Consider the following 25,777-nt stretch of genomic DNA (forward strand, 5'->3'; position numbering starts at 1 on the left):
CTGGGTTCCCGGGAGGGGCATCGATGGGCGACAAGTGTTACTGTTTCTCGTAATCAGGCTGGTTGCACCTCCGCCCAGAGCTCTTCTGAGGCCTGTTCACCCAGAGGACAGCACTGAGCATGCTCAGGAGCAGGGGCAGCTCCAGGAAGACCAGGAGCAGGAAGTGGACGTTGCTGAGTAAGGACCTGCAGGGGACACAGTGATACACAGTGAGCCACGTCCCCAGGGGAAGGCCCTGGTGCCCTCCACTTTCCTCCTGTCCCTGAGCCCAGATCCAGGGCCACAATACTCCACATAGCAACCAACCATGGACAGGGCGTCCCCACTGGAAGAACCACCGCCCCCTGCCTCTCTGCCTAACAAGCGCCCTTGAGAATTAGGACTGGGGACACGGGAAGGGCTGCCATCAGAATGATGTGAGGGAGACGCAGGGATCCAGGTGGGTCCTGTGTCAGGAGAAGCATTTCTTCCTAAGCACTCCACGTTTGCAGGTTATCCCACCTGTGGTATGGGAATCGATAAAGGAGATGTTTGTTTGACATCTGCTCTCCCGTAGACGGCACACGCCATAAGAGTAGAGACTGTTCTGGTCTCTTTACAGCGAGTAATTGGTGCCTGGCAAGCATCTGCAAATGTTTGCACTTAATATAATTCAACAAGAGTCAAATATAATTGATGTATAATTGTAGTTGATGGAATGAAGGAGTGAACGAATGACACCACTCAGCTCTCACCTCCCTGTTGAAGGCCGGGGTTCTTCAGAATGACACTTGTGCCCAGGACTCAGGGGAGGCAGGCGGGAGAGCATAGAGGCCATAAACCCCAGGGCACTCTGCTTCTTGCCTGGCCTGGGCCGGGGTTCTGAAGGTTACTTTTGCAGGACTTTGCACTGGTTCTTCCCTCTGTCTGGACCCCAATTTCTGTAGATACCTGAGTGCCTGGCTCCCCCAATCCTGCAGGTATCCTCTCAGGTGTCCTCTAATGAGTGAGGTCTCCCTGATGATTGTGAGAATAGCAAACACCACCACCCTCCACAAAGGTCTCCCCAGTGATGTCTTTTCTCCATGGTATTTATCACGACTGGCATATTTATATATTAACACGAGTGTGATTTGTTCACTGTGTGAATTCCCCTTAGATCATAACTTCTGTGAGAGCGGGATGGTGTCTGGGTGTTTCATGGTGTGTCCCAAAGCTGGTAACACCTGGTTGGAGTATCACAGTAAGGTGTGGGACAGGTAGATAAATGTGGGACCTGGATGAGGGGGTGACACCCACATTCCACAGCCCCGATCTCGCCTAAAAGAGAAATCACCCAGGTGTCAAAGTCTGTAGATGCAAACCCCTTACCGAGAGTGTTGGCTGGGATCCGGAGCGTCCTGCCTGGTCATGCTGGGCCAGGTGGTCGCTGGGAGAGAGGACGGAGGGCCCAGGTTGCTTGTGAAGACCTTTGTGCTGGGGGTTTCTGTGGAGGCTAAGGGAGAAGCAAACGTCAGGCCCCGTGTCATCCCTCTCAGCTCCCCACTCTGTCAGCTGTGTGGCTCTGACTCAAGCAGTCAAGGTCACTCACGCTACTGGACATATATACTGTGTCCCACATCTCGAATGGCCACTGCCAGGCCTGACCAGCAGCTGGGCCCCCTTTCCAGGTGCTCTGCTCACCAGGGGGTTTGAGAGTCTGGAAAGGGCACTGGGCTCCAGGTCACAGCCCAGCCACAGTCACACCTTCCTCCTCCTCGTCCACCCTGCAGGGGATGGGCTGACCTTAACTCTGTAGCTACTCACTGCAATGGTGGGGAGCCAGGGCCCTCGGGCACATCTGACGGCTGGCGTGACACTCAGATGAGACAGGGCCTGCACAGTGTGCACTGACAGCACCCTGCAATCCCTTAGTACATGCTATGGCTGAGTGTTTGTGTCCCCCAAAATCCTTTTGTTGAAAATCTAGTGGGAGATGGTATAGGAAGTAACGCGTTTGGTGGGTGATTAGCTCATGAGGGTAGAGACCTCATTCACGGGATGGGTGTCCTTATAAAGGGCCCTCCGCCCCGTGAGGATACAGCAAAAGTCTGCAACCCAGAGGAAGGCCCTCAGCCACCATGCTGACCTCCTGACCGGGGGCTTCCAGCCTCAGGCACTGTGAGCAGTACATTCTGTTGGTTATAAGCTACCAGTCTGGGGGATTTTGTTACAGCAGCCCGAATGGACTAAGAAGGTACACTCAGTCCCCCAAAACTGTCAGCCAGGCCTATGGCCTCGGGCGGCCACTACATTGCTCTCTGGGGGAGGGAGTGAGTGGAAAGAAAGATCTAGAGAGGCACACTCCAGGTGGACCCCACGGAACATGAGTTAACTGGACAGACCCCCTCCCACACACCCCGCCGTATCAGTGGATTTTCAGTTCCTGAGTCTTAAACAGGAACGCACAAAGGGCATGTGAGGACACCTCCCTGTGAGAGCGAGAAACTAAGACCCACAAGAAGGAAGTCAGAGACAACCACAGAATAAGACGCATGGAAAATGGACACAGACACATGGTCTTGATTCGGTTCTGAGGGAACAAAATCCATGATCTGTTGAAGAATTGTTTGGAGAACATGCTAGAACTTTGGGGGACATAACACCTAAGAGCCCATTTAATCATCTTCTTCTCCTTTATCTGAGGGAGGTATTTTCAGGGGTTTCTCTGGGTTCTCTCCTATGGATGCGAGGTCTGAGGGTTAAGTTCTCCAACTTGTTGCAACAATGTTGCTAACCTTTCTTGATGTCAGAGGGATTATTCTTTATGAATTTGTACCAACTGGACAACAGTTAACCAAGTTTGCTATTTGGAAGTGCTGAAAAGGCTGCATGAAAAAGTTAGGCGACCTGAACTTTTAGCCAACAATTCATGGCTCTTGCATCATGACAATGCACCAGCTCGCATGGCACTGTCTGTGAGTGAGTTTTTAGCCAGTAAACAAATAACTGTATTGGAACACCTTCCCTTCTCACCTGATCTGGCCCCCAGTGACTTCTTTCTTTACCCAAAGATAAAGAAAATATTGAAAGGAAGACATTTGGATGACATTCAGGACATCAAGGGTAATACGATGACAGCTCTGATGGCCATTCCAGAAAAAGAGTTCCAAAACTGCTTTGAAGGGTGGACTAGGCACTGGCGTCAGTGCATAGCTTCCCAAGGGGAGAACTTCGAAGGTGACCATAGTGATATTCAGAAATGAGGTATGTAGCACTTTTTCTAGGATGAGTTCACTAACTTAATTGTCCGACCTCATACAAGGTGTCAGAGAAAGAGGGCGAGTGAGAGTGTCAGGCTGAAGGGGTAGGGTGGTCCCCAGACCATCAAAGGAGCCCCACAAGGGATCTTCTGTGCCCACCTCTGGCTGCAGCAGACCCCCAGGCCCACAGCTGTGAGGCCGGTACCTCATCAACTGTCCATGACACAGTGATGTCCTCTCATGGACTAGGTCAAGGGCAGCCTGGAGAAAATGTTCCAGCAGTGCCATTCCCACAGGGACGACCAAGAGAGGTGCCGGAAGGAAAAGAGGGTCCCCTTTAGAGTCCCATGGCTCTTGTGAGGACCAGAAGGCAGTATGTCCCCAGAGTCAGGTCTGTTCCCACCCTGCCCACCCAGGAAAGACCCAGGCTGAGACCCACAGAAAGTTCCAGGGTGTGACCCATAGTGTGTCTAGAAGAGCCCGAGGCGTGCATGTGACTGTGTGTGTGTGCAGAGAACAACACACACACACACACACACACACACACACACTCTCATACTTTGCTCCGAGTCTGATCTGATTCCTGCCTCGGCTACTCCGACCTGAGACCCTTCAGGTGCCCTGGAGCTGGTACGAGGGGAGGGTGTGCGGCTCACCTGGGAACACAGACACCGTAACCTTGAACTGGAGGTCGTGAGAAAATGGTACATCGATCCCACACATGTACGTGCCTTCATCATCCTCTGTGAGGTTGTCATAGGTCACTGTAAAGGTGACGTTTGCTGGGTTGTCCCTGATGGACACGCGGCCGCTCCTCACTTCTCTCTCTGACCTTGTTGTCTCCACAATGTTCTTCATCAGTGGCAGCCATGGGTAGTCACACCAGTATTTGATATATTCTGTGAATTTCTCCTCGTACTGACACTGCACGCTCAGCGATCCCCCCACAGTGCCCGTCACGGTGCGGGGGCCACTCAGAGACAAAGAGCCTGGAAGACACAGCCGAGTCCCGGCTCCTCACCAGATGGGCCAGGGTCGGGGTGCTCTGGGGTGTAGGTCCCTCAAGGGCCCTCAAGGGCTGGAGGTCATGTCAGGGTCAGGCCTTCCCTCAGACCAGGCAACGGGATGAGGGGGGAGTAGCTTCCTTCTCACAAGGTGGCACAGGGAAAGGGTGTCCGTGGAGAGAAAAGGGGGCCCGAATGGGAAAACATTCTGTGTGTGTGTGTGCGTGTGTGTGTGTGTGCATGTGTGTGATATACCAAGACCTCGTCTCTGACTGTGACAATTAGGTGACAATCACAGCTTCCCTCCCCCCCAATGCTACTCTGTCAAGTGCAGAGGACAATATCTGCTTTATTCACTGAATCCTCCTGGACGCTACCGAGGCAGGTCTGACCGCTCCTGGAAGCTTCCCTGCCTCCCCTCCCCCTTCCCACGTCCTCCCTCCCTTGCTCATCTCGGGGCTCTCCTAGCTCCTCTCCCCACCTCCACCCGGGCCCTTCCTCTCTCCCACGCCCAGAGCTCCCCACCCAGGCTCTACCGCTCACCTGGGACCTGGAGAAAGAGCAGGGCTGAAGGCAGCCATGCAGCCCCAACCCTCAGTGTCATTTCCCCAGCTCAGATGTCACCTGCAGCAGCACCAGGCCCTGGATGTGGATAAGACCGAGCCTCCTCACAGAGGGCCTGATGTCCGTGTCCCCACTTCTGCTTTTCTCGACCCCTCTGCTTCCTTGTCTAGCCTGGTTTCGAGTCTGATGCTGGAACTGGTCAGGGTGCAGGAAGCTTAGGGAGAGAAGCTGTACGGGCTGGTGCAGACCCCTGACTCTCGGTGCCCTGGGCTTCTCTGAGTCCCAATGACTGGACAAGACCAAGGTCCTTCCTCATGCGTGCAGCTGCTCTTCTCACTGTGTCACACACGAGAGCCAAGCTGGGACATTTCCTCCTCAGTGGGGCGTTCCCACCTCTGTGATATGTCACTTCCTGTGGTCAGGATGGTCCTGAGGATGAAGGCCAGACCTTTTCATGCTCTCTGGCCTTGGCTGTGACCACAGAGACGTAATGAACCCCCAACCTTCAGCTCTAGGCATCCATGGAGAGCTCTGCCCCGGGGGACCCCAGCTTTTCTTCCCACACAGGTTGGCACTGTGACCTCAGATGCCTTCAGTGATCCCATCTTGGTTCTACATCCCATCCAGGGTACAAGCTCCTCAGGCTGCATCTTCCCTCCTGTGTATCTTCCTGTTCCCCAGGCACAGACGTGGAGCCGCTGTCACCAACCCTCTGAGTACTTCACTTCTTACTCTTTCTTCTTCAAAGTCAAGTCCACTGTGAGATTCAGGACAGAGGACAGTTCAGAGGTGTGAAGATGCTGAATGGGAAGTTGGGGAGCCTGTAAGGCTGAGACTGAGACTTTCCTCTCCATCCAATGGCACAGAGCGCGGGCTGTGTGACAAGAGAGCAGTCTACCCAGAGACCCCGGCAGCTGGCATCGCTTGTGTTCACAGGGATGACCAGGGATCTCATGCAGGTGCAGAGATGGGGATGGTCCTTCCCCGGAGTGGGGGAGGCAGGTCTGTCTTAATTCATAGGCTTGTTCTCATGTCCTGATGGCTTTAGGGTCAGTTTACCATGGAAATGCCAGAGAGGCCATTTAATGTCTTCAGATTTTCAGTTTCTCAGCTTTGTCATGCACAATCCACATCTACCCATTTCCCCGTAAACACATTCTCCCCCATAGCTGTTCCTCTTCCTCACTCTCATACTATGACCGATAATATCCTCCAAGTTGTTGCAACCCAATCCCGTAACCCCGATTCCTCTCTCCTCACTCCCCATCAATCCTTACTCTAACTCCCTCCAACCTGCCCCCGTCCCTCCTTTCCCCCTGATATTATAAGAGTCCTCTCTCCTCTACAGTGACTTCCCTCTTCTTCCTAATCCTTCTCATGCCCTTTCTCTCCCTTCTCCGCTCCTCAGCAAGAGGGCTCTTCCAGTGAAGTGCACTGTAGTCAGTGTCACGCCTTGGCCCGTGTTCTTCAGATAAAACCCACTCTCCTTGCTTGGCCTACACGCCCCACGTGGACCCGACCCCTGCTTGCTTCTGCAGTTTCATTTTGCTCCCCCTGCCTTAAAGGAACCCTATGTTTCAGCCACAGTCCTCATCCCTCCCCAGACCTTAGCACCTGTTGTCCCTCTCCTTGGATTGCTTCCCCAGCTCTCCTCACTGCTTACCCCTCCTTGTCCTTTAGGTTCCACTTGGATGTCACCTCCTCAGAAAGCCTTCCATGGTCACTTTTCCCAGGGGTCACCCTTCTTGTCTCCATCGCTGTTCCCTGTTTGTTTCCTCCACAGATCACCAGACATTGTTAGTATGTTTTCTTCTGGTGGTTTCTATTCATCTCCCTCACTAGGATATAGCTTATATCCTAGTGGCATCTGGGGTCTGTTTTACTCATCCCAGAATCACCCAGCACCCCACTGCAGTATGTGACAGGTGGTCAGCTAATGATAAATATTTGCTGCATTTGGCTTTAGCAGAATGAGTGACTAAGTGAATGATGAAGGATTGAAGTGGCTGCAGAGACAGGCCCTAGGCAAGTGTGGTCCCACTATATAGATAGCCATCGCTGCATAATAAATCCCCCCAAAACTTAGGGGCTAGAAATATTTATTATCTCACATTTCCTGAGAGTCACGAATCTGAGTGCTTATCCGGAGATTCTGTCCCAGGGCGTCTCTTTCAGGAAGTTAGAGTCGTGATGTCAGCCAGGGCTGCTGTCATCTGAAGGTGGGACTGGGGCCGGAGGATTTGTTTCCAAGACGGGGCCTCACGTGGCTGTTGGAGCCTCAGCTCCTTGATCCACAGAGCCTGTGAGTGTCTCCCTGAGATGCAACTCGCGTCTCCCGGAGTGAGTGATCCTGATACATTTTATGACCTGTCCCGGGAGGTCATATACCATTGCTTCTACCATATCTGTGGATTACACAGACCTACTCTGAAATAATTGGGTGGGGCCCACAAAACGGCAGGAATGTCTGATCTGCGAGGTGATACAGAAGAATATTTACTTCCTAAAATTTCCCTGAGCTGTATATTTGGGATTGGTGTACCTTTCTGTTTGTATGTTATACTTCAATAGAAGAACTTAAAAAGCAAAACATGAAATTACACCTCTGAAAGTTTGCTTGATTTGGCGGGGGGGTTATCATTTATCGGTCTTTTTTCAAGTAGCAAAGAGTTTATATATATGGATCTCTCCTCCTCCCGACGACCTGGCCCACAGATCAGAGAGTAAACAACCTGACCAGACGGATATTATAAGTGAGGGTGGCAGGATCTGAACCCACAGTTCTCTGGCATGACGCCCCAGTGTCTTTCCACCAGACTGTCACTCTGAAGGGCAGAGAGTGGCCCTTGGCCAGCAAGATGGAAACACGCCATCTTCAGACCCAAGAATCAGAATGACAGGGTTTGTTAGGCAGCTGGTGCCATGGTAACCCAGACTGAGAAACTTGACAGGAAGTCAGTGTTTCCCAAGTCCTCTTCACTCACCACTTTCTCTTCCTTCTCACATCCCGAGTGAATATTTGTTTTCAGAAAACACTTCTTGAACTAAACACAGTTTCTGCCAGCTCCTGGCTGGGCTGATTAGTTGGAAGATCTAACGGCTGGACAGTGCAAACACAACAGCATTTGGGAATATGCCGTTGGCTTCAGGTTTGAGTACGTGCTGTGCCGATTAACCGTATGTGTCAGTCATCTTGATTGGCGGTGGGGTCCCCCATGAACCGTTGTTTGGGGGTGTATCTATGAGAATTCTCTGGGTGAGATACCGTTTGAATCAGTGGGCTCAGTAAAGTAGGTTGCCCTCCCCACGAGTGGGTGGGCGTCCTCCAATCCATTCAGGGCCTGACTAGAATGACAGGCAGAGGAAGGAGGAATTCACCCCTTCCCGCCTGATTGCTTCAGCTGAGACATCAATCTTTTCCTGCCCTTGGCACTCCTGGATCTGAGACCTTCAAAGCTGGACTGAATTACACAACCAGCTTTCTGGGGTTTCCGGTTTGCAGACAGCAGAGGGTGGCACTGCTCAGCCTCCATAACCTCATGAGCCAATGCCTTATAATTTATATATATAACATACATAAATTAGATATGATCCCTGTATAAATTCTAAATATAAATTATAAGGAACTGGCCCTTGCACTATGTGTCAGTGCGTATATTGGTTCTGTTTTTCTCGAGAACCCTGAGTAGTAGGCGTGTGTATTTGACCCGGGGGAATTTTCGGCTTCAACTCAAGCCTAACTCAGGATGTTGAGGGGACGACTCAACACAGTAAGACCCCAAACCTCACCAGCTCGGCCCTCCTCTCACCTGCAGAGTGACCTTCCCACAAACGTTTCCCAGAGTTGATAAATTATTTGTAGTTCAAGGGGATGCTATAGACAAACAGAGTATAAAAGCCTAAGAAATCAGCAAGCTGAGCATTAAATAGCATGGGAACCATCCATAGAGTGAATCGGGTGTCTCTTTCGCAAGGGACAAGATGATTAAGCAAAGATAAAGTCAAAGCCAAGTGTTATTGTCTCTCCTTGGGCTGGAATCAGAAGTATCTGCTTTGTTCCTCTCTGGCCTTCAGGGTCTCTCTGAGGTACAGAGAGGCCAGGGCCCGTTTTATTTTTTAAGCTCTCAGCATCTTGAAACAAGAGAAATGTCAAAATTGGGTTAAAAAATTGTGGTGTATTTTAAATGTGTCATATTCACAAATAAGCTTTTTGATACAAAGGGTCATAAGGTAGAATTAATTGGACTATAAAAAAAGGATGACTATTGCATTGAAAATTTAACTTCCTGGTGGTTGGTGGGAATAAAACACGTAGATAAATACGTAGCATAAACATTTCTGTCAACGCAGCCCCGTGGACCTTATTGTACAGATAATTCAATTTAGAGATAATTTTAAAGGCTGATTTTGAGGCCATTCATGGGAAGCTAGGCCAGGGCCAAAGTGCAGACTCTCCCAGGACACTCCCAGCCAGACCACCCCACCCCAGCCCTCCCCACTTCCTTCCCAGCTCTCTCAGCCCCTGCCCCTCCATCTCATTGTTTTCCATCCCACAGCTGCCCTTCCTCAACCTTTCCTGCCACTGGTTATAGTCAGTCCTTCAAAAACTGCTTCCTTTTTTCATGGGTAATAAGAAGAAGCGTCAATCGCTGTCTCCACACGAGGTTCCAAGCCTCTGAACATGTTCCCTGGGAACGCTGGGTCTCTCTACCTCTCCTGGGGCGTAAGGAATCCAAATGAGCCAAGTGAGTGCTGCTTCTCCATAAAGCTGAAGCCTTGGACTGGGATCAGATGTGTCCTAGTCCTCCCTGCCTGGCTCTAGTCCCTCCCCGGTCCCAGACTTTAGAGGCTCAGTCTACTCCAGTCTGAATGCCCACTGGGCTCCAGAGCCCTGGTTGTACCCTGAGCTCTGGACCCTGGTCCCCTGAAGGTCTGAGCCCACATCTGGTCGGCCCCAAGGCAGACAAGGTGATCCCTACTGACACAGATAGCCCACGCTGATGAGCAGGATGGGGGCTGAGGGACTGGGCCAGGCTATGGGACTCAGCCTGGAGGACAGGCCAGCAGGATACAATGGGTTTGGCTCTAATACTCTAATATGGTGGTCAGAGTCAGGATATTGGAAGCAGGCGGGAGGGACCCAGCAGCTGAGAAGCAATCCTGTTAGAGAAGAATTATTTCCAAGTCCTTCAAGTGGTCTGTAGGAAAGCTTTGCAAATGGTCACTAGGGCCATCTACTGGTGACTTGGAGAACTGCCACAAGCGTGCTCTGGCTGTGACCTTCCTTCAACCCATGAAATAGAAATGCTTCTGTGGACAGCGCAGTGGTCCTCATCTACACCATCCAGGAAGTGGTCCCCCTAATAGGACAAGCGCCCACCTGACACCCTACAAAATATTGACAACATTGCTGATTGTATTCCCCATACTGTCTTTCATATCCCCGTGACTTTATTGCGCTTCTTAATCCCCTCACCTCACCCTCATCCCAATGTACTTGAGAATCCAGCTTTGACATTGAACTCCTCCAGCTCCCTCCAGACAGAGGGCTGGACCTGGAGGAAAGGCTCCAGCCCCTTGAAAAAAGATCTTTGGTCTTGAGAGAGATAGACTTGAGCTCAGGTCTGGATTTCTAGGGTGTTTTCAAGATTAAACACCACAGAAAGAGAACTAAGGCAGATCCTCAAAAGAGAACTAAGGCAGATCCTCAAAAGACTGTATCACCCAAGGAGGAGGCCTAAGAATGCTGGATGCAGAGATTTGGGGCACTGAGGCACGCAGGAGGTGAGACTCTGGGGACCCACACATGCCCAGCTGGCTTGGCTGAGTGAATAGCTTTGGGTGTTAACAGTCCAGCTAGGACTTCTCAGGCTGTTGGTTTTCATCCTGTCTACGGCTGATTCTGGAGCTGAGGCAATGCTGAGCCTGCAGGTACTTTTAGAGGACCTGGGTACAGAACTGAGAAGGCACAGATGGGGCAGTGGGCTCCCTTCGCCTTCTGCCCGCCCCCTGCTCGTTCTCCAGTTACCCCAAACAATCCCAAAGCTTTCTGACTGACAGGTGGCGTGGACATGACAGAAGGGTCTCAGCAAGGGAAAGCTCATCTCTACCCAAGCTTCCATCTCTGTGGACTCACCTGTGGCCACATCCCAGATCTGTGGGTGTATCACCAGGGTACATAGTCTTAAGAGCAGGCAGAGCCCTCCCGTTGGCCCAATAACCTTTGCAATAAAAGCTATAATGGTAAAAAAAAAAAAAGAGTCTTGAAACTGTGCTCCTCCCATCAAGACGTGGAGTTATGAGCAATACCTTATTCCGAGTGCACTGCCCCCAACCAAGATCTAAGGATGCAGGAGTGGTCAGCTCCCATCAAAGCTCTACTGATTAACCTCTATTAATTATTATTACTAATTACTCTCAATTATTACTCTACTATTAATCATGTGCTTTTTAAAAGTAATTCTATATTTTATGACGCTTTAACGTCTTAGGGCCTTGTGGAACCCAAGGAAGGACTGCCCCTCCTGGGTTAGCTAATTCCTCTAGATCCGGATGTCCAAAATGCTGCCCCGCAGGCCAAATGTGGTCCACAATCCATTTAATTGGCCTGCAGGAAATTCCAAAAATATATTTAGTTCACTTAAATAAACCAGGTGAGGCAATACGTACTTCACCTCCAATGAGTGGCCCGGCTGTTTGTGTATTTTACCGCAATGGCCCTTGGTAAAAAACATTGAAAAAAGTTTGAACACCCCTGCTCTAGATAGTACAGGACTTGTCTGCAAGCATGTCTTTGATATGCAAACGAAGCAATCCCAAATCCTACTCCCACGTGTCTCCTTTCATCAGGCTCCTGCAGTTTGGGACTTTATCCCTTGGCTCCACATCACCCCAGAGCCAGGTACTGAACAACTGGGAACCAGCCCCATAGCCTAGAGCCTCCTGAAATGATTCAGACTATCCCATCCTAAACCTGTTCCGTTTGTTTACCTTGCTTCACCCTTTCCTTCTAGCAAACACCACATAATGGCTCCCGCCCACAGCTCCTCTGCCTCAGCCCTGTCTCCGCCTCCTGCTGGACCCTGGCCTTCCTCCTGTGGTCCTGTGTGGTGGGATCTATGAGTACAAACTTCATTCATGACAGTCATTTCCATGTCTGTGTGACTGACCTACCCTTTTAAAACAAACCCTGGGTACATCTGGGTACCTTTGCAAACAGGCCTAGATACTGGGCAGACACAACAACATGCTGCATTTTCTCCACTTTGGACTCCAATATGGACTTACAAACATCTTTTGCTTTGATGACAATATGTTTGTAATGAAGTTTGTTGCCTATACGTAAATGAGGAATTTCCCTTTTAGCTTCTCTTTTAAAAGTAGAAATGCCTGAAAGCACAGTGTGTCATTCTCCACACAGCCCTCAGAGTGTTTAAATTCTGCCAGGGGCTGCAGGACGCCAGTGAAGCATACACATTAGAAAAGGAGAAATCAAACGATCTTCTTTGGCAGATGACATCGTTGTCTGTGTAGAAAATCCCCAGGAATCTACCAAAAAACTGCTAGGACTAATAATTAATAAGGTCACAGGATCAACACACACACGTTATATTCCTATATACTACCAACAAGCCTGCAGAAACCAGAATGATAACAATACTATTTACAATTGCTCCCCCAAAAAAGAAATACCTGGGTATAAATCTAACAGAACATGTGCAGCATTTGTATGTTAAAAATTACAAAATGTTCATGACAGAAGTCAAAGAATTTTTAAATAAACAGAGATGTATCACGTTTGTGGATTGGAAGAGTCAACATAGTAAAGATCTTTTTCACAACGTTGATCTATAATTTTAACACAATTTGCATCCAGATCCCTGCAAGACGTCTATATCCATATCTATATCTATATCTATATATATATATATATATATATATATATATATAGTGTCATATATATATATATGACAAGCTCACTGTACAATTTATATGGAAAAGCGAAGGAACTTGGATACCTAAAACAATTTTGAAAAAGAATAGAGGGAGGAATTACTCTGCCTGTACTCTTCCTAAAGAATCACTTAATCACTTACCCGGATGTTTAGACTTACATATTTAGATATAGCAATCAAGACAGTGTGATAATTAGTGGAGGGAGAGGCACATAGATCAATGGAAGAAAATGTAGAACACCAAACTCCTGGTTCTTAACTGTAAGGTCGCCACACTCTGTCCTTTGTCCTGAACTCTCCCCTTGAAGATGTCGCCTTTCCTTGGGCTCCAATTCACCTCCATCTCTCTTCTCTCTAGAGTCAATACTCTCCTAACCCACATCTCGAACTTCTTGCTAGAACTCCTGTTTGGTAATCCCAGTCACACAGAGAAAACTAAGCTCTGTGTCACTCTAGTCCACTCCTGCCTTTCCTATTTCTGTAAATGATGCCCAATTCTTTTGGTTCTCCAGACTTGAGACCTTATACACCCAGACTCTTCCTTTCAGACTACCCTACATATCTACTAGATAAGCCTTCTGACAACACATCCATGATCCCATTTTGATCTGCTCAAATCCATCCAAGTGTCTCCAATCTAAGTTTAAGTAAGAGTAGGGTCTGAAGCCTCTACCACATGCCCCAACCTTAGCTACTCTAGGTTAGCTCCATCTGCACAACCACAAGGACACTTTCACTCCACTGAAATCTCAGACACACCCGTTCCATGAGAAACACTCCATGTGCTGATAGGTCCTCTACAAGTGACCATTATGATGACTGTTTCCTGCCTCTCTGCTTTCACTTCTGCATGGCTCTTAATCTGTCCTCTCTCCTTGCTCCTCTCACCACCCCCCACTCCACTGAAATCCTACCCTTCCCTCCTCATCATTCTCCAATATTACCTTTTTCTAGTCCAGCCAATCTGACATAGTGCTTTCCATCATGAAGCATCTTGCCTATGGCTCTCCTCTGGCACGTACCAGTCCTGCCTGTAGGGTACTAACGTGTGAGTTTATCTTTTTTAATAAAGTGCCACATTCGCTCCTCTATTGGCAGCATTGTGTTTCTATATCCCCCTGTGTGTCTTATTAATAGGATTAATATGTGCTTCGCTAGATTGAATTTCTCCTTCAGCATGAGTCTGGGGCCAGCCCTCGCTCTCCTGGAGATGCCATGAATGAGTTGCCTGTGTGCGATCCATACCAGGGCTCAGGTTTTGAACAGGGCAGCCCTGCCCGATATCTGAGCACTCAGGGGAGCTCTCGGGGGGGGGGCTGGTCTAGATGCAGGGAGTGAGTGGAGATGGTGATGTTTGTCTGCGACAGACTGTGCAATCCTCCCTACAAGCTTCAGCGGCGGGCAGCAAGCATACCTTTTCTTGGGCTAGGGGAAGCCCAATGGTGGCTGTGGCATCATGTCCTCCCCAAATGATAAAGTATATTCTCGCTCCGGTGTCCTACGCCGTCTTTAGAAAACTATGTCTGCCTCCTCCATGGACAGGCTTTGTGATCGATAGGTGCCCAAGCCAGGCCTCCCCTAAAGAAGATAAAGCTAGACTCTCCGTTGGCTCTGCACATAGGACACCTTCCAGGTTGGGGGATTTCAGGAGATATTAAGGGCACCCACCGCCTTCTTCCCCCACTGCTGTGATAACTGACATCAGAACTTTAACTTCAGCCATGGCCACCCCAGACAAAGATGCACTGCGCCCAACCACACACTCCCTGATCACAAAATCACGAGAGGGTTGAAGCTCGGTGACACACAGAGGCGTCCTAAGAGGGAAAGGAATCCCAAGCATGCAGGACAGTGGGTGGCTTTATGAGCATGCTGTCAGGTCCAAACTCCCCTGGGATTGTCCCAGAGGAGGAGGCAGAGCCCTGGGAGCTCAAGGACAGAAGCGGTGAGGGGCAGGTCCTCAGGGAGCAGCCTGTCTGCCGGAAGAAGGCAGTGGTTGCCCTGGGGGGACACTGAGTTGAGAAGCTTTATGCCAAGGAGAAGAGTACAGAGTCAGGCTTCTGAGCATGCAACTTCCAGAGACTTCTTTTCCTTCTGATGTGGGCATAGGGGCAAGGAACCAGAGGATCTGGGGAAGAGAAAGGAGGACCCCATTCAGGGGCCTGGAGGCTCATCTTTCCTCCCCCTGAGGACTCAGACTACAAGTGCTCTAGGATCCAGGACCTTCCCTTGGGACACAGGAACACAGAAGGGTTGAGTCCCTCCAGAATCCAGGCACTATGGCTTCCCTGCTCTCTGCTGCAGAATCTGAAGGTCTCTCTTGTCCAGCCTGAAGAGCTGTATTCCTGGATAGGGCATTGCTGGAGACTGTGCACTGCATGGTGGATTCCCCTGGTCAGGCTGACTCTGCGTCCCTTCAGGCTCCTTCCGACGTCTCCTCACACAGAGGACAGCACCGAGCGTGCTCAGGAACAAGGGCAGTTTCAGGACGATCAGGAACAGGAAATGGAAAGTACTGAGCGGAACCCTGTGGGGGACACAGTGACGGAAACGAGCTGCCTCCTCCTCAGGGGGAGGCCCCAGGACCCTTCTTTCCCCACCTCCCCCTGGGCCCTGACTCTAGAGCCCCAATAACTCAGGATCAAATGTAGAAGGACCTATGCCAGGGCCTGTCCCTGGGGCCCCTGTCACCTCTCCTCCCTTAGTCAAGAACTCCTTTGGGACTGTCATTGAGAGATGACACAGCAAAGAGAGAAGAGGGCCCCAGGCAGTGCCTGCTTTCCAGAAGCACGCTCTGAGCTCACCCTCTCTGTCCATTTCCCCCTCAGTTTCCCCTTTATTGAAATGACATCTTGAAACCTCACACTTTAAAGCCCTTGTCCGTTGTCCCCTTCCCTTCAGGGTCTAGCAGCAGCATCACAGCCCTTCTTTGAATATCTTTGAGAGGAAGAGAACGCATTCAAACTCCATCCTGGAGCCTGGCCATCTCCCCACAGACCCACAAGCAGCTCATGGGAGCAGGATCTCTGGTATAACAAAGCCCTTTCTTTGGAAGCGAGCCTGGGTTAGGGACCACAGAACCAGGACTTTGAGTCCAGAATGGGGAGAGGAAAGGTGGGGGTGGGGGGAGGGGCTCACATCCCTGAAATCAGCCCCCGCCTGTGCCTCTGTAGCTTCCCACAAGGGAGAGTATTCACAGAACAAAATTCCCATGTAAGAATCAAGATCAGAATTGGAGAAAAACCCAAAGACAGTAAGGTACAAAGGACGTGGTGTGTCATCAGCCCCCACCCCAGGGTCCCATTAGGCTGCTGACCCTCCTCCACAGCCTCCAGGCCTTGGGCACTTACCCTGGGCAGTGGTTCAGTACTTGGTTGGTGCTGAAGTTCTGCCCGGGGATCTCCGCCAGGAAAGTGGTAGATGTGGCTGGATGTGTGATTCTTGTGGTTGTACGTGGAGCTGGAGATAAGATCACACATCAGGCCCTGCTCTCTCCCCAGCTATGCACGAAGCACCTGTCTGAATCTGACGTCACACATAATCATCCACTCTCAAGGGACTCAGAGATAGCCTGAAGCCAAACCCAGACCACCTCCTGGGTGAGCCCCTCAGGAACCAATGAGGCTTTTCCACAAGTGGCCAGGAGTCAGTTCTAATAAGTGCCAGCTTGTTCTTTCCATCCCAAATTTGATTCTGCTTGGGGTGAGGACAGGGATCTCTCAGGGGTTCCCCAACCTGATGAGGAGCCCCAAGGGGAGGTAGGGAAAGGGAGAAGTCTGGATGACGATGGCCATGTAAGAATCAAAAGGGCACAGAGACGTTGGGAGGGGCTCACAGCACCCTTTATATGGAAACTAAGGCCATTTTAACCCACAGCTGGGGTGTGGATACGTTGTCACTCAGCTCCTCCCAAGGACCTCAGGTGTCCAAAGTATTGGCGTAACCTCTGCTCCCACCCCGACTCTGCCCCAGCCTCATGATGTCCCCCAAAAAAGCAGTCTCCCAGAAACTCAGCCCTTCACTGAGCACCCAACACAGGCTCTGTTTCACCCAACAACAGCCTTTGACGTCCTTGCTTTTGGGGATTCGTTGATGCATGTGGCACTATCCCTGCCATGACAGAGGCAGACACATAAACCAATCAGCTCACTCCAATAGAAAGTGGCGGGCACGGGGGTGAAACTCCACCAGGCATAGCAGCAGCACAAGCATACCTCATCCACCTTCCGGGCAGCAGAAAGGAGAGAAGAGACATGGTGGCATGCGTAGGAGGCTGCAGGATTACGCGATGATTTTAGGATACGAGCTACATGAGCGTCTTTATAGGTGGAGGTGAAGAGCAGTGACCAGAAAGAGGCTAAGGACAGGAGAGAGTGTGGATAATAGATGGAGGAAGGAGATGGCTGAGGAAATTTGGCTCAAAGAGACAGGGAAGCAAGGAGCCATGGGGTAAGAAGCCAGCTCCAGGATTGCTCTTGAACTGGAGGAGAAAACTTGACTCTCAACCTAAAATGGAAAGAGGGAAGAGTGAGTTAGGTTGCATGGAAATCTGTCAGCAGAGAAGGAAAGAAACTGAGTTCGGTCTGATATCCTGTGTTCTCTTGGTAAGGTAGCAGAATGGTAGGGTAATATTAGAAACCGTGAACTTCTACTGATACCCCGAGGCACCATTGGTGACTTTTTTCCAGCAATACTGGAGCAGATAGATTTTAGGTAGGATGACCAACTTGCCCAAGTTTGCCTGAGACTTTTCCACCTTTAGCTTGAAAGCCCCCCACGCCAAGAAACCTCTCAGTCCTGGGCAAACCTTGATGGTTGGTCACCCTAATTTTAGGATGAATTCAGGGATAAAGGTTTCAAAAGGTAGATAGGAAAATGGTGCACGGGAGTTGAGGGTACTGGTAAGGGAAGAAAATATAGTTTACTATGAGGGTTGGAACTGGCTTAGGACGGAAGGGAGGTCAGGCAAGGAGAGAAGGATCGAAAGCCTGGAGGTGTATGTGAGGTTAAGAATGGGGAAAATGGGGATGAGGGTACGTGAAGGCTGGTGCATGGAACGTTGTTAGGAAGTAGAATGTTTGAGGAGTATAGAGTTCTAGACATGGGCTGGTTTGGGGTGATAGTAAGATTTGCAATGTTGTCATGGAGTGGGATTCTGAAAGAGTGGAAATGCAGGCCACTGAAGTTGAGAAGACCATAGAACCTGAGACAAAAATGCCTAACAAGCTATTCATTGAAACCTCCGAAGACAACGACGGGGGTTGGAGAAGCTGCCAGGTCCCCACTGAGCCTGGAGTGACCTGGAAGCCAATGGATGGCCGTGTCAAAGAGACATAGGGGGTGGGTCACACAAATTTTACAGGTGGGAAAGTAATAGGTTGGGAGTAATAGGTTGGAAGTTGTGATGGGGAGCTGGGAGAATGTGGACATGGCTTCATGGCCCTGTGACATATGGGGAGCAGGAGAAAGAGCAGCCTCGACTAAGAGTAGCTTCTACTCAGAAAACCTACCTCTTGAAACAAGAGGAGTGAGGCCAATTTCAGGACAATGTGGTAGAAAGAATGTTCTGTGATCAAGCTGAAGATGTACGAGGTGTGAGCAAAAGACACAGTGGATGGTTACATTTTTTAAAAAATGAATTACAGTAACAGACACATCGCCATTAACCCCCCTCAGAACACTTCTCCTCGCTTCAAACACACTTATCCCAAGAAATTTCTTGCCACTTTCTGAAGCAGCTCTGGAAGTCCTCTTTCATGAGTGTCTTTAGCTGTGCTGTTGTGGCTGCCTCAGTGTCCTGAATTGGTTCAAACATTTACTTTTCATGGTCATTTTGACTTTGGGGAAGAGTCAGAAGTTGCACCATGCCAGATCCAGTGAATAAGGTGTATGAAGACACACTGTAATGTTTTTATTTGACAGAAATTGCCGTACCAGAAGGGATGTGTGACAGAGTTTTTCCGTTGTGATCACCAAATACAGTGAATGCTGCTGCCAAGTGCCATCCAACGGAAAGGCAGGGATCTTCAATATGGAAAGCGGCATGTGGAACCTTAGTAACAGTATTAGTAACAGTATTAGTATTAGAACCTTAGTAACAGTGAGTGACAAGTTTCCACTTGTTCGGTGCAGTCAGTCGGGTGTGAGCTACGGTTGAGAGAAGGTGTGTTTGAAAGTGTGCCATACATCATCCTCCATCATGACAAGGCTCCGTGTCACACATCGCTTCTGGTATACGGCAATTTCTGTCAAATAAAAACATTACGGTGTGTCCTCATCCACCTCATTCACTGGATCTTGAACTGTGTGACTTCTGGCTCTTCCCCAAAGTCAAATGATTCAGGACATCCAGACAGCCATGACAGCTCAACTAAAGACACCCATGAAAGAGGACTTCCAGAACTGCTTCAGAAAGTGGCAAGAATGATGGGATAAGTGTGTTCGAAGTGAGGGGGAGGATTTTGAGGGGGATTAATGGCCATGTGTCTTTTACTGTAATACTTCTTTATTTAAACATTCACTGTATTTTTTGATCACCCCTCATATGTATGATGAGTTTATTTCCTTTGGTACAGGTGTCTGAAGGGTTTGGTGAAAGTAGCCTTAGCTCAGCATGGAGGGGCCTCCCCAGCCCACTGAGAGTGAGGGCTTTCTGAGCTCTGCCCCCACTCATGCCAAGGCTGAAGGACCAGCCTCCTCTCTCTGTGCCTGCATCATAGGCTCTTCCAACACCACTGAGACCCAGGACAAGACAAGGCCCAGAGACACTCTTCAGTGTGGCATCCCTCCTTGCCCCCAGGTCCAGTCTTGTCTCACACGGCCTGCTGCTAGTGAGAGGAGCTCTTACCTGGGTTAACAGACACCTGAACCTGGAAGGAGGGATCACGTGACCATGCGTCCAGGAGCCACACTGTCTGAATTTTGCACCAGTAGGATCCAGCATCAGCTGCGTCGAGGTTCCTTATGGTCACTGTGAAGGCGAGGTCGTAAGGGCTGTCTCTGATGGACATGCGGCCACTCCTTTCTTCTGTCTCTTTTCCCTGGGTCTCCACAATGGTGTTACAGTCTGTGTCATGCTGTCCTCGGCACCAGTACTTCTTATGCTCTTTGTACGCCTCTTCGTACCCACACTGCACACTCAGAGAGTCCCCCGTGGTGCCCGTCACAAAGCTGGGGCCCGTCAGGGACAGACAGCCTGGAAAACACAAGCCACGTCCCAGGATTCTATCCCGATGGGCCCAGCAGCAGCAGCAGCAGCAGCCACTGCCAGAAGCCAAAAGGGAAGGTTGCCAGGGAGGAGCGGACGGTTCTGGGCTCGAGGATGGGGACCTGGAGGGACACCTGAGCTTAGCACCTGCGCCGGATGATCTGGAGACCGTGGTCGGCAGGATGAATAAAGACCTGTGCCCTGTGAGCCCAGAAACAGTGAATTACCGCATGGAGACCCCGCCCATGCAGATGGGGAGGGTCGGACCAAAGTTGGAGGTGGGAGCAGAGACAGCTGGCTGTCCTGCCCTGTCCTTAGCCTGCAGCCTCTGCCAGGCCTAAGGTTCCGTCATGTACCAGAACACTTGCCTTTGGAGTCAGACCTCTGTATGCTGGGCTTTCTGCAACTCACCCTTGTTCTTTAAGAGGACATGTCTTGTTTACTATGCTCTCCATGTGTCCTCCAGGGAGGAAAAATGAATCTCTGGCTCTCACCCCCTCTCCAGGGAGGACCAGCACACTCGCTGTCATGCACCTGGCTGCTGGGAAGAGGGCTGGGTCCCAAAGGAGACCCTATTCAGCTTCCTGGGGGGGTTGGGGCACGAGCTGACCACCCGCAATCCAATCGTAGTCCCCAGGGCCTGCTGACTCTCTGTGTTCAGAGGAAAAAGGGGTTTCATGAGATTGTGCTTTATGTCACGGAGTAGGATGATTTTGGAGCTGGGGAGCAGTGGGGGTTAGAATCTGGGAAGTAAAGTGTGAGAAGCTGATGTGGAAGGAGAGAAAAAGCCGGAAAAGCTGCAGGTGGGCGGAAGTCCTGCATTGTGTGATGTTACTCTCAGCAGAGCCCCCCCCCCCAATCTGGAGCAAATGTTCCAAAACTTACACTGTTTTGAGCTTGAGTGTGTGTGCATGTGTGCGTGTGAAAACAGTGAAAGGGCTGCGCTTGCTGTGGCCAGGGAAACATAGCCCTGGGGATTCGCAGAAATGGTGGCAGAGCCCTGGCTGGGACCTGAGCTAATTACATCTAGACGCAAGGCGAGTGCAAGGGTGGGGGCGCCCCTGACTCCTAGCTTTCCCTCGTGTCCTGCTTTCCTCCCACCACCTGCCCTTTCTCCCCACACTGTCCCCTGCTCACTCTGTCATGCTCCTGGCTGGTGAACACGCTCTGCTTCCTCACCCACCAACCAGGTTTGGCCCCAGAAAATCTTACTGTCACTGCCCCTGGCCCCTCCAAACTCACCAACACCTGTCAGCCTCACCCCAACCCCTGCCTGTGTTCTCTTTTGCCCATAAGAAAGTGACTCCCAACCCTGCAGCCTCTGAGCTCTCCACATTTCTCCTGCTGTCCTAATTCATGTGACAATCTTTCCCAACCTGAACACCTCACCCTGGAGAACCTTCCCTTTTCTGATCCTTGCCCCACACCTGTGTTTTCCCCATCTATGTTTCCACTATCCTCCACCCATGGGTTGAGAGTTGGGCTCACCTTCTCCCTTCCACCTGCCCCGTCTCCTCCTAGAGGTGGTGTGTTCTCAGCAGTGCCTCCCCCTGGTCCTGGACAGAGCTCAGAAGTTCACTTTCCCACTGTGGGAATTTATCAGGATGCAGAGCACGTGTCACAACCAGGAACCTGGAAAGTAGAGCTCGGGGCAGGCTCAGGAAGGAATCCTTGGAGAACTTTGAGTCGTTCCATCCATCTGGGCTTGGGGACAAACCCTTCAGAGCTGAGTGTGCCCTAGAATTACTGCCTCTCCAATCAAGGAGATTCTAACAGCAGATGAGCATTCAGACTAAAGAGAAACTTCCAGGCTCCTTCCAGCCCAGGGAGTCTATAATTCCATAAAATAAGTCAATATCCATAAGAGCTGGTCTAGCCGTCTGCCCCTGGCTGCTGGAATCTACCCACCACTCCCCTGCTTACAAACTGGGCTCCTACAACCTCCTAGGAAGCAGGGAGTGCATATTCTCTCTCTCTCTCTCTCTCTCTCTCTCTCTCTCTCTCTCTCTGTCTCTCTCTCTCTCTCTCTCTCTCTCTCTGTCTCTCTCTCTCTCTCTCTGTCTCTCTCTCTCTGTCTCTCTCTCTCTCTCTCTCTCTCTCTCTCTCTCTCTCTCTCTCTCTCTCGCTGTCACTCTCCTGGCAGCAGTTCCCTACCACGAAATCCTGCGTCCCAGAAAGACTCCCTTGCTCCCTCTTTCCTCTTTCCTGCTCCTTCTCCCACTCAGGACTCCCCTGCCCACATCCCTGCTGTTCCTGGGTTTGGGTGCTCTTGTAGGCTGAGTGAATGAACACATACCAGCTCTATTTTGCAAAGTGCATAGCATGGAACCTTGTGGCAGAGCATTGAGGACACAGGGACGGGAGGGGGGCACTTCCTGGCGTAGGGAGCCCTGACTAGGAGTCATAAGACCTTGGTTCTAGGCACGGCTCTACCGTTTGCTAGTCGTTACTTTGTGCATCAGTGTCTGGGAAATGAGGCTCACAGCCTTACCTGCCTGCCCCCCAGAGCTGGGTATTGATTGCATGAGATCATGACTTACATTTCAGGGGCAGGACAGGGAGTGTGGATAAATGCATGAAGGTACAGCCTAGCGAACAAAGCCACGTCCAGAACAGATAAATTAAGGCAATTTGCATATTGAGTATCTGGATAGAGAAACCTAAAGAAGAGGGTCGGGGTGGGAGGATGTGGCTCGTTAGATCATAGGCTCTTGGATTTAGAACATGGCTTGCAGTTCCTTAACCCAATTTTCTATCCTGACGCACAAATATGACAAAAGCAAACATTCCTGCAAAGTGTTGACAAATGACACCAAGTTACTAGTGTTAGAAAGAGGAAGCAAAATTGGATTGGAAAGGAGCAAAAAGAGCGAAATTATTGGTGGCATTCTAGTTCTTGGGTTGGCCAGTAAGTTCACAGATGTTTGTTGAATTACATACAATTAAAAGAGCCTTTGCATGATGAAAAGTTGTCATGAGCCGTGAGCAGTTCAATCTTGGGCACCTGAAGTTAAGAAAAAAGAAGTTTCTACTACTTCCAAAAGAATACTCTCCTCTGTCTTGCTAGAATGTTGCCCGGATGCAAGATCAGTCGGTCTTAATGAAATCTGGCATATCCCTGGAAACGAGTTGGGCGGTTATGTAAATGTGTGTGTGCTTTTTTTTTATAACAATGCTTGCTGGTTGCTGGAAGTTCATAGAAGCGTGATTCCCTGAGTGCAGAAGTTGCTCTTAATTACAGCACCTAGAACAGTCCTGACATAGAGTTGGTACTCAATAAGTGTATGTAAGATCTGTGGATGAATGTTTAAATGTATAGAAGAATATACAGATGGATGGATGGATGGATAGATGGATGGATGGATGGATGGATGGATGGATGGATGGATGGATGGATGGATGGATGTGTCCTTCCCATTTCTGACACTTTGCCTCTTACTTGAACCCAGGACAGACCTTCTACCTACTGTCCTGCCCCCTATAATACCAGGCTCCCCAAGCCCCCGCCCCACTCACCTGGGAGGCAGAGAAGGAGCAGAGCTGGTGGCAGCCCCATGGTCCTATCTCTCTGGCCGGTGTCCCCAGCAAATCCAGGTCCCAGCTGGATTCCAGATGTTTGCAACAGAGCCTCGGTCATGCACCCTCTACTTCTTCAAGTTTCCTCTGTGTTTCTCTCTCCTATACTTCCTTGTCAATCTCTTAGTTACTTCCTAATTTGAAGCCTTACTTTGAAAAAGGGGAAGAGTGGCAAGAGATATTTCAGAGAATGGATTAAAAGCAACACAGGAAATCTGCTGATTTTCCCCCTATTTAGTGATAGTACAATGTTTGGGTCACCATGAGCCTTTTTGAAAGTCAGTCCCAATGTATGAAACTTCCCATGGAGGAGAACCTGCGTGAGACCCTCTCTGTCTTCTTCCTGTCTGGGACTGCTTCCTTGATCCAATCAGCTGCCCTTTTTCTCTGGGTACCCTTTTGGATCATAAGATACCTTCGATTAAAGATGTGAGGTGAGGACCCCCCCCCCATATCTCTCTCAACTTTTACCTTTATGTGGATGACCTCATTCATCTGCCTCTCACCTAATAAGCCCACTGGGCTCCTGCCCCAACTTTCTGACTTCCTGTGAGGATTCTCCTCCTGGTTGTACACTATTAACCTAATTCAGGATAAGAGTGTTGGTTAAGAGCACAGAGTTGACCCCAAACTCAACTCCCCTCTCTATCATTTACTAACCAAATACCTTTGGGCATGTTACTAAATCATGCTCATCCTCAGTTTCCTCATATGAAATAGGATAATAATAGCCATCCTTATCCCATACGAATAAATGAGTGAACACAAGTAAAGTGCTTGGCACAGTACCTGGGACATAGTAACTGCTCAGTAAATGTTAAATATCTTTTGAATAGCCCTGGGCATTGAAATAGCTTCTCATCTGGTCTCTCAGGCAGTGATACACTCCCTCCCGTCCAACGTACGCATCAGAAGCATATTCTCCTCTAAGACACAGGTAACTGAAAAGATCATCCAGTGACAATCCCTGTCATTGGCTTCTACTGCTTCTTCTCTTTTCCCAGGAGTCCATATCCATGGCCTCCAAACGTCACTGTCTTTTAGAACTCTCTGCCAAATCATCTTTTGCTGTATGAGCACAACTTCTTATCTTCCCTCTTTCGCCATATCGAAAGAAATATGGCACATTCCGTAGGTGCAGCCCTAGACCAAACAGCAAAGCACATGGGTCCTGCTCCCTTGCATGTTCCTAAGTCACTCACCTGGGGGACCCAGAATGAGCAGAGCTGACAGTAGGTGTTAGGCTATGGGTCCCTGTCTCATTTCTGCAGCATAGACAAGAGCTGGGGGTTTCGGTTCTGCCACTGAGAGACTCAAAGAAATCTCCAGTCACCTCAGTTCTGCTTTTCTGTTGTTTTTTTTCTGCTTCCTTTTATTCCCAGTCTGATCCCTGGGGGCGGGGGGGGGGGGGGTTCTGTTTGTTTTGTTTTTTATAAAATCAAAAAAATGGGAGTGAGCAAAGCAAGTGCTGATGGTTGAAAAAAATATAAAATCTGTCTAAAGTGGTCACATTTCATTATAATCCAATAAGAGTGTACATATTTAGGGGCAATACAGTGGACCAAGTCAATACAGAGGCTTCTTTCTCTCTCCAAACATAGAAATTCTGCATAAAATGCAACCCCAAAAGTTTTAATATGTGACGGAAGCCAAAATCAAGCAAAGGAAATCCCCAGGTGCCAGAAATGTATAGAGATTAGAAAGCCAAGACCATGAGCAGGATCTGATCCTGAGCGGCTAATGGGGACTATTAGAAACAGATATGGGCTTCAGGAGGAGAGAGGATGGCATTTAAACAGCCACTGGGGGACAGGAGCCGATGCCTCATGTTCGTACCAGACAGGGAGCTGGGATTCGTGAAGGGTCGCCACACCCTCAGAATGGAGTGAAGGGAGGAAACCTCAGGGATGGGCTTAGAAGAACATCAGGGCATCTTGGGCCCCTAAAGCCATGAGGGCATAGAGTCTCCCATAAGAATCAGCATGTAGAGCTGATTCTCCGTAGAGGTGTCAGAGCTGAAGACGAGAGAAATCAGTGATGGTTGCCTGGGTGGGGTGGGGGTGGTCTATAAAGGGGCACAGAGGAACTTTCTGGGGTGATTGGAAATATCCTATCTCTTGATTGTGGTGTCGGTCACAGGGCTGTGTATGTCCATCAAAACCCAATGAACTATATACTGTACATATAAAGTGGATACATTTTATGTAAAGTGTACTGCCATAAAGTTGATTTTTTAAATCAAGGGGTGAG

At 49.7% G+C, this 25,777-nt stretch overlaps 1 protein-coding gene across 1 annotated transcript; it reads right to left on the reverse strand.

Annotated features, from left to right (window-relative positions):
• Positions 1-37: 37 nt before the first annotated feature.
• On the reverse strand, positions 38-23,507 carry LOC308488380 (CMRF35-like molecule 6; the record flags this gene model as incomplete). The annotated part of the gene is made up of 8 exons (XM_081028040.1): positions 38-185; positions 1,351-1,474; positions 3,878-4,210; positions 4,769-4,837; positions 15,150-15,271; positions 16,095-16,203; positions 19,592-19,939; positions 23,468-23,507. The coding sequence occupies 8 exons, from the start codon at positions 23,505-23,507 to the stop codon at positions 38-40; spliced, it is 1,293 nt and encodes a 430-aa protein (XP_080884166.1).
• Positions 23,508-25,777: the final 2,270 nt, after the last annotated feature.

The sequence above is a fragment of the Rhinolophus hipposideros genome (genome assembly GCF_964194185.1).
Source record: "Rhinolophus hipposideros genome assembly, chromosome: 20".
Lineage (NCBI taxonomy): Eukaryota > Metazoa > Chordata > Mammalia > Chiroptera > Rhinolophidae > Rhinolophus > Rhinolophus hipposideros.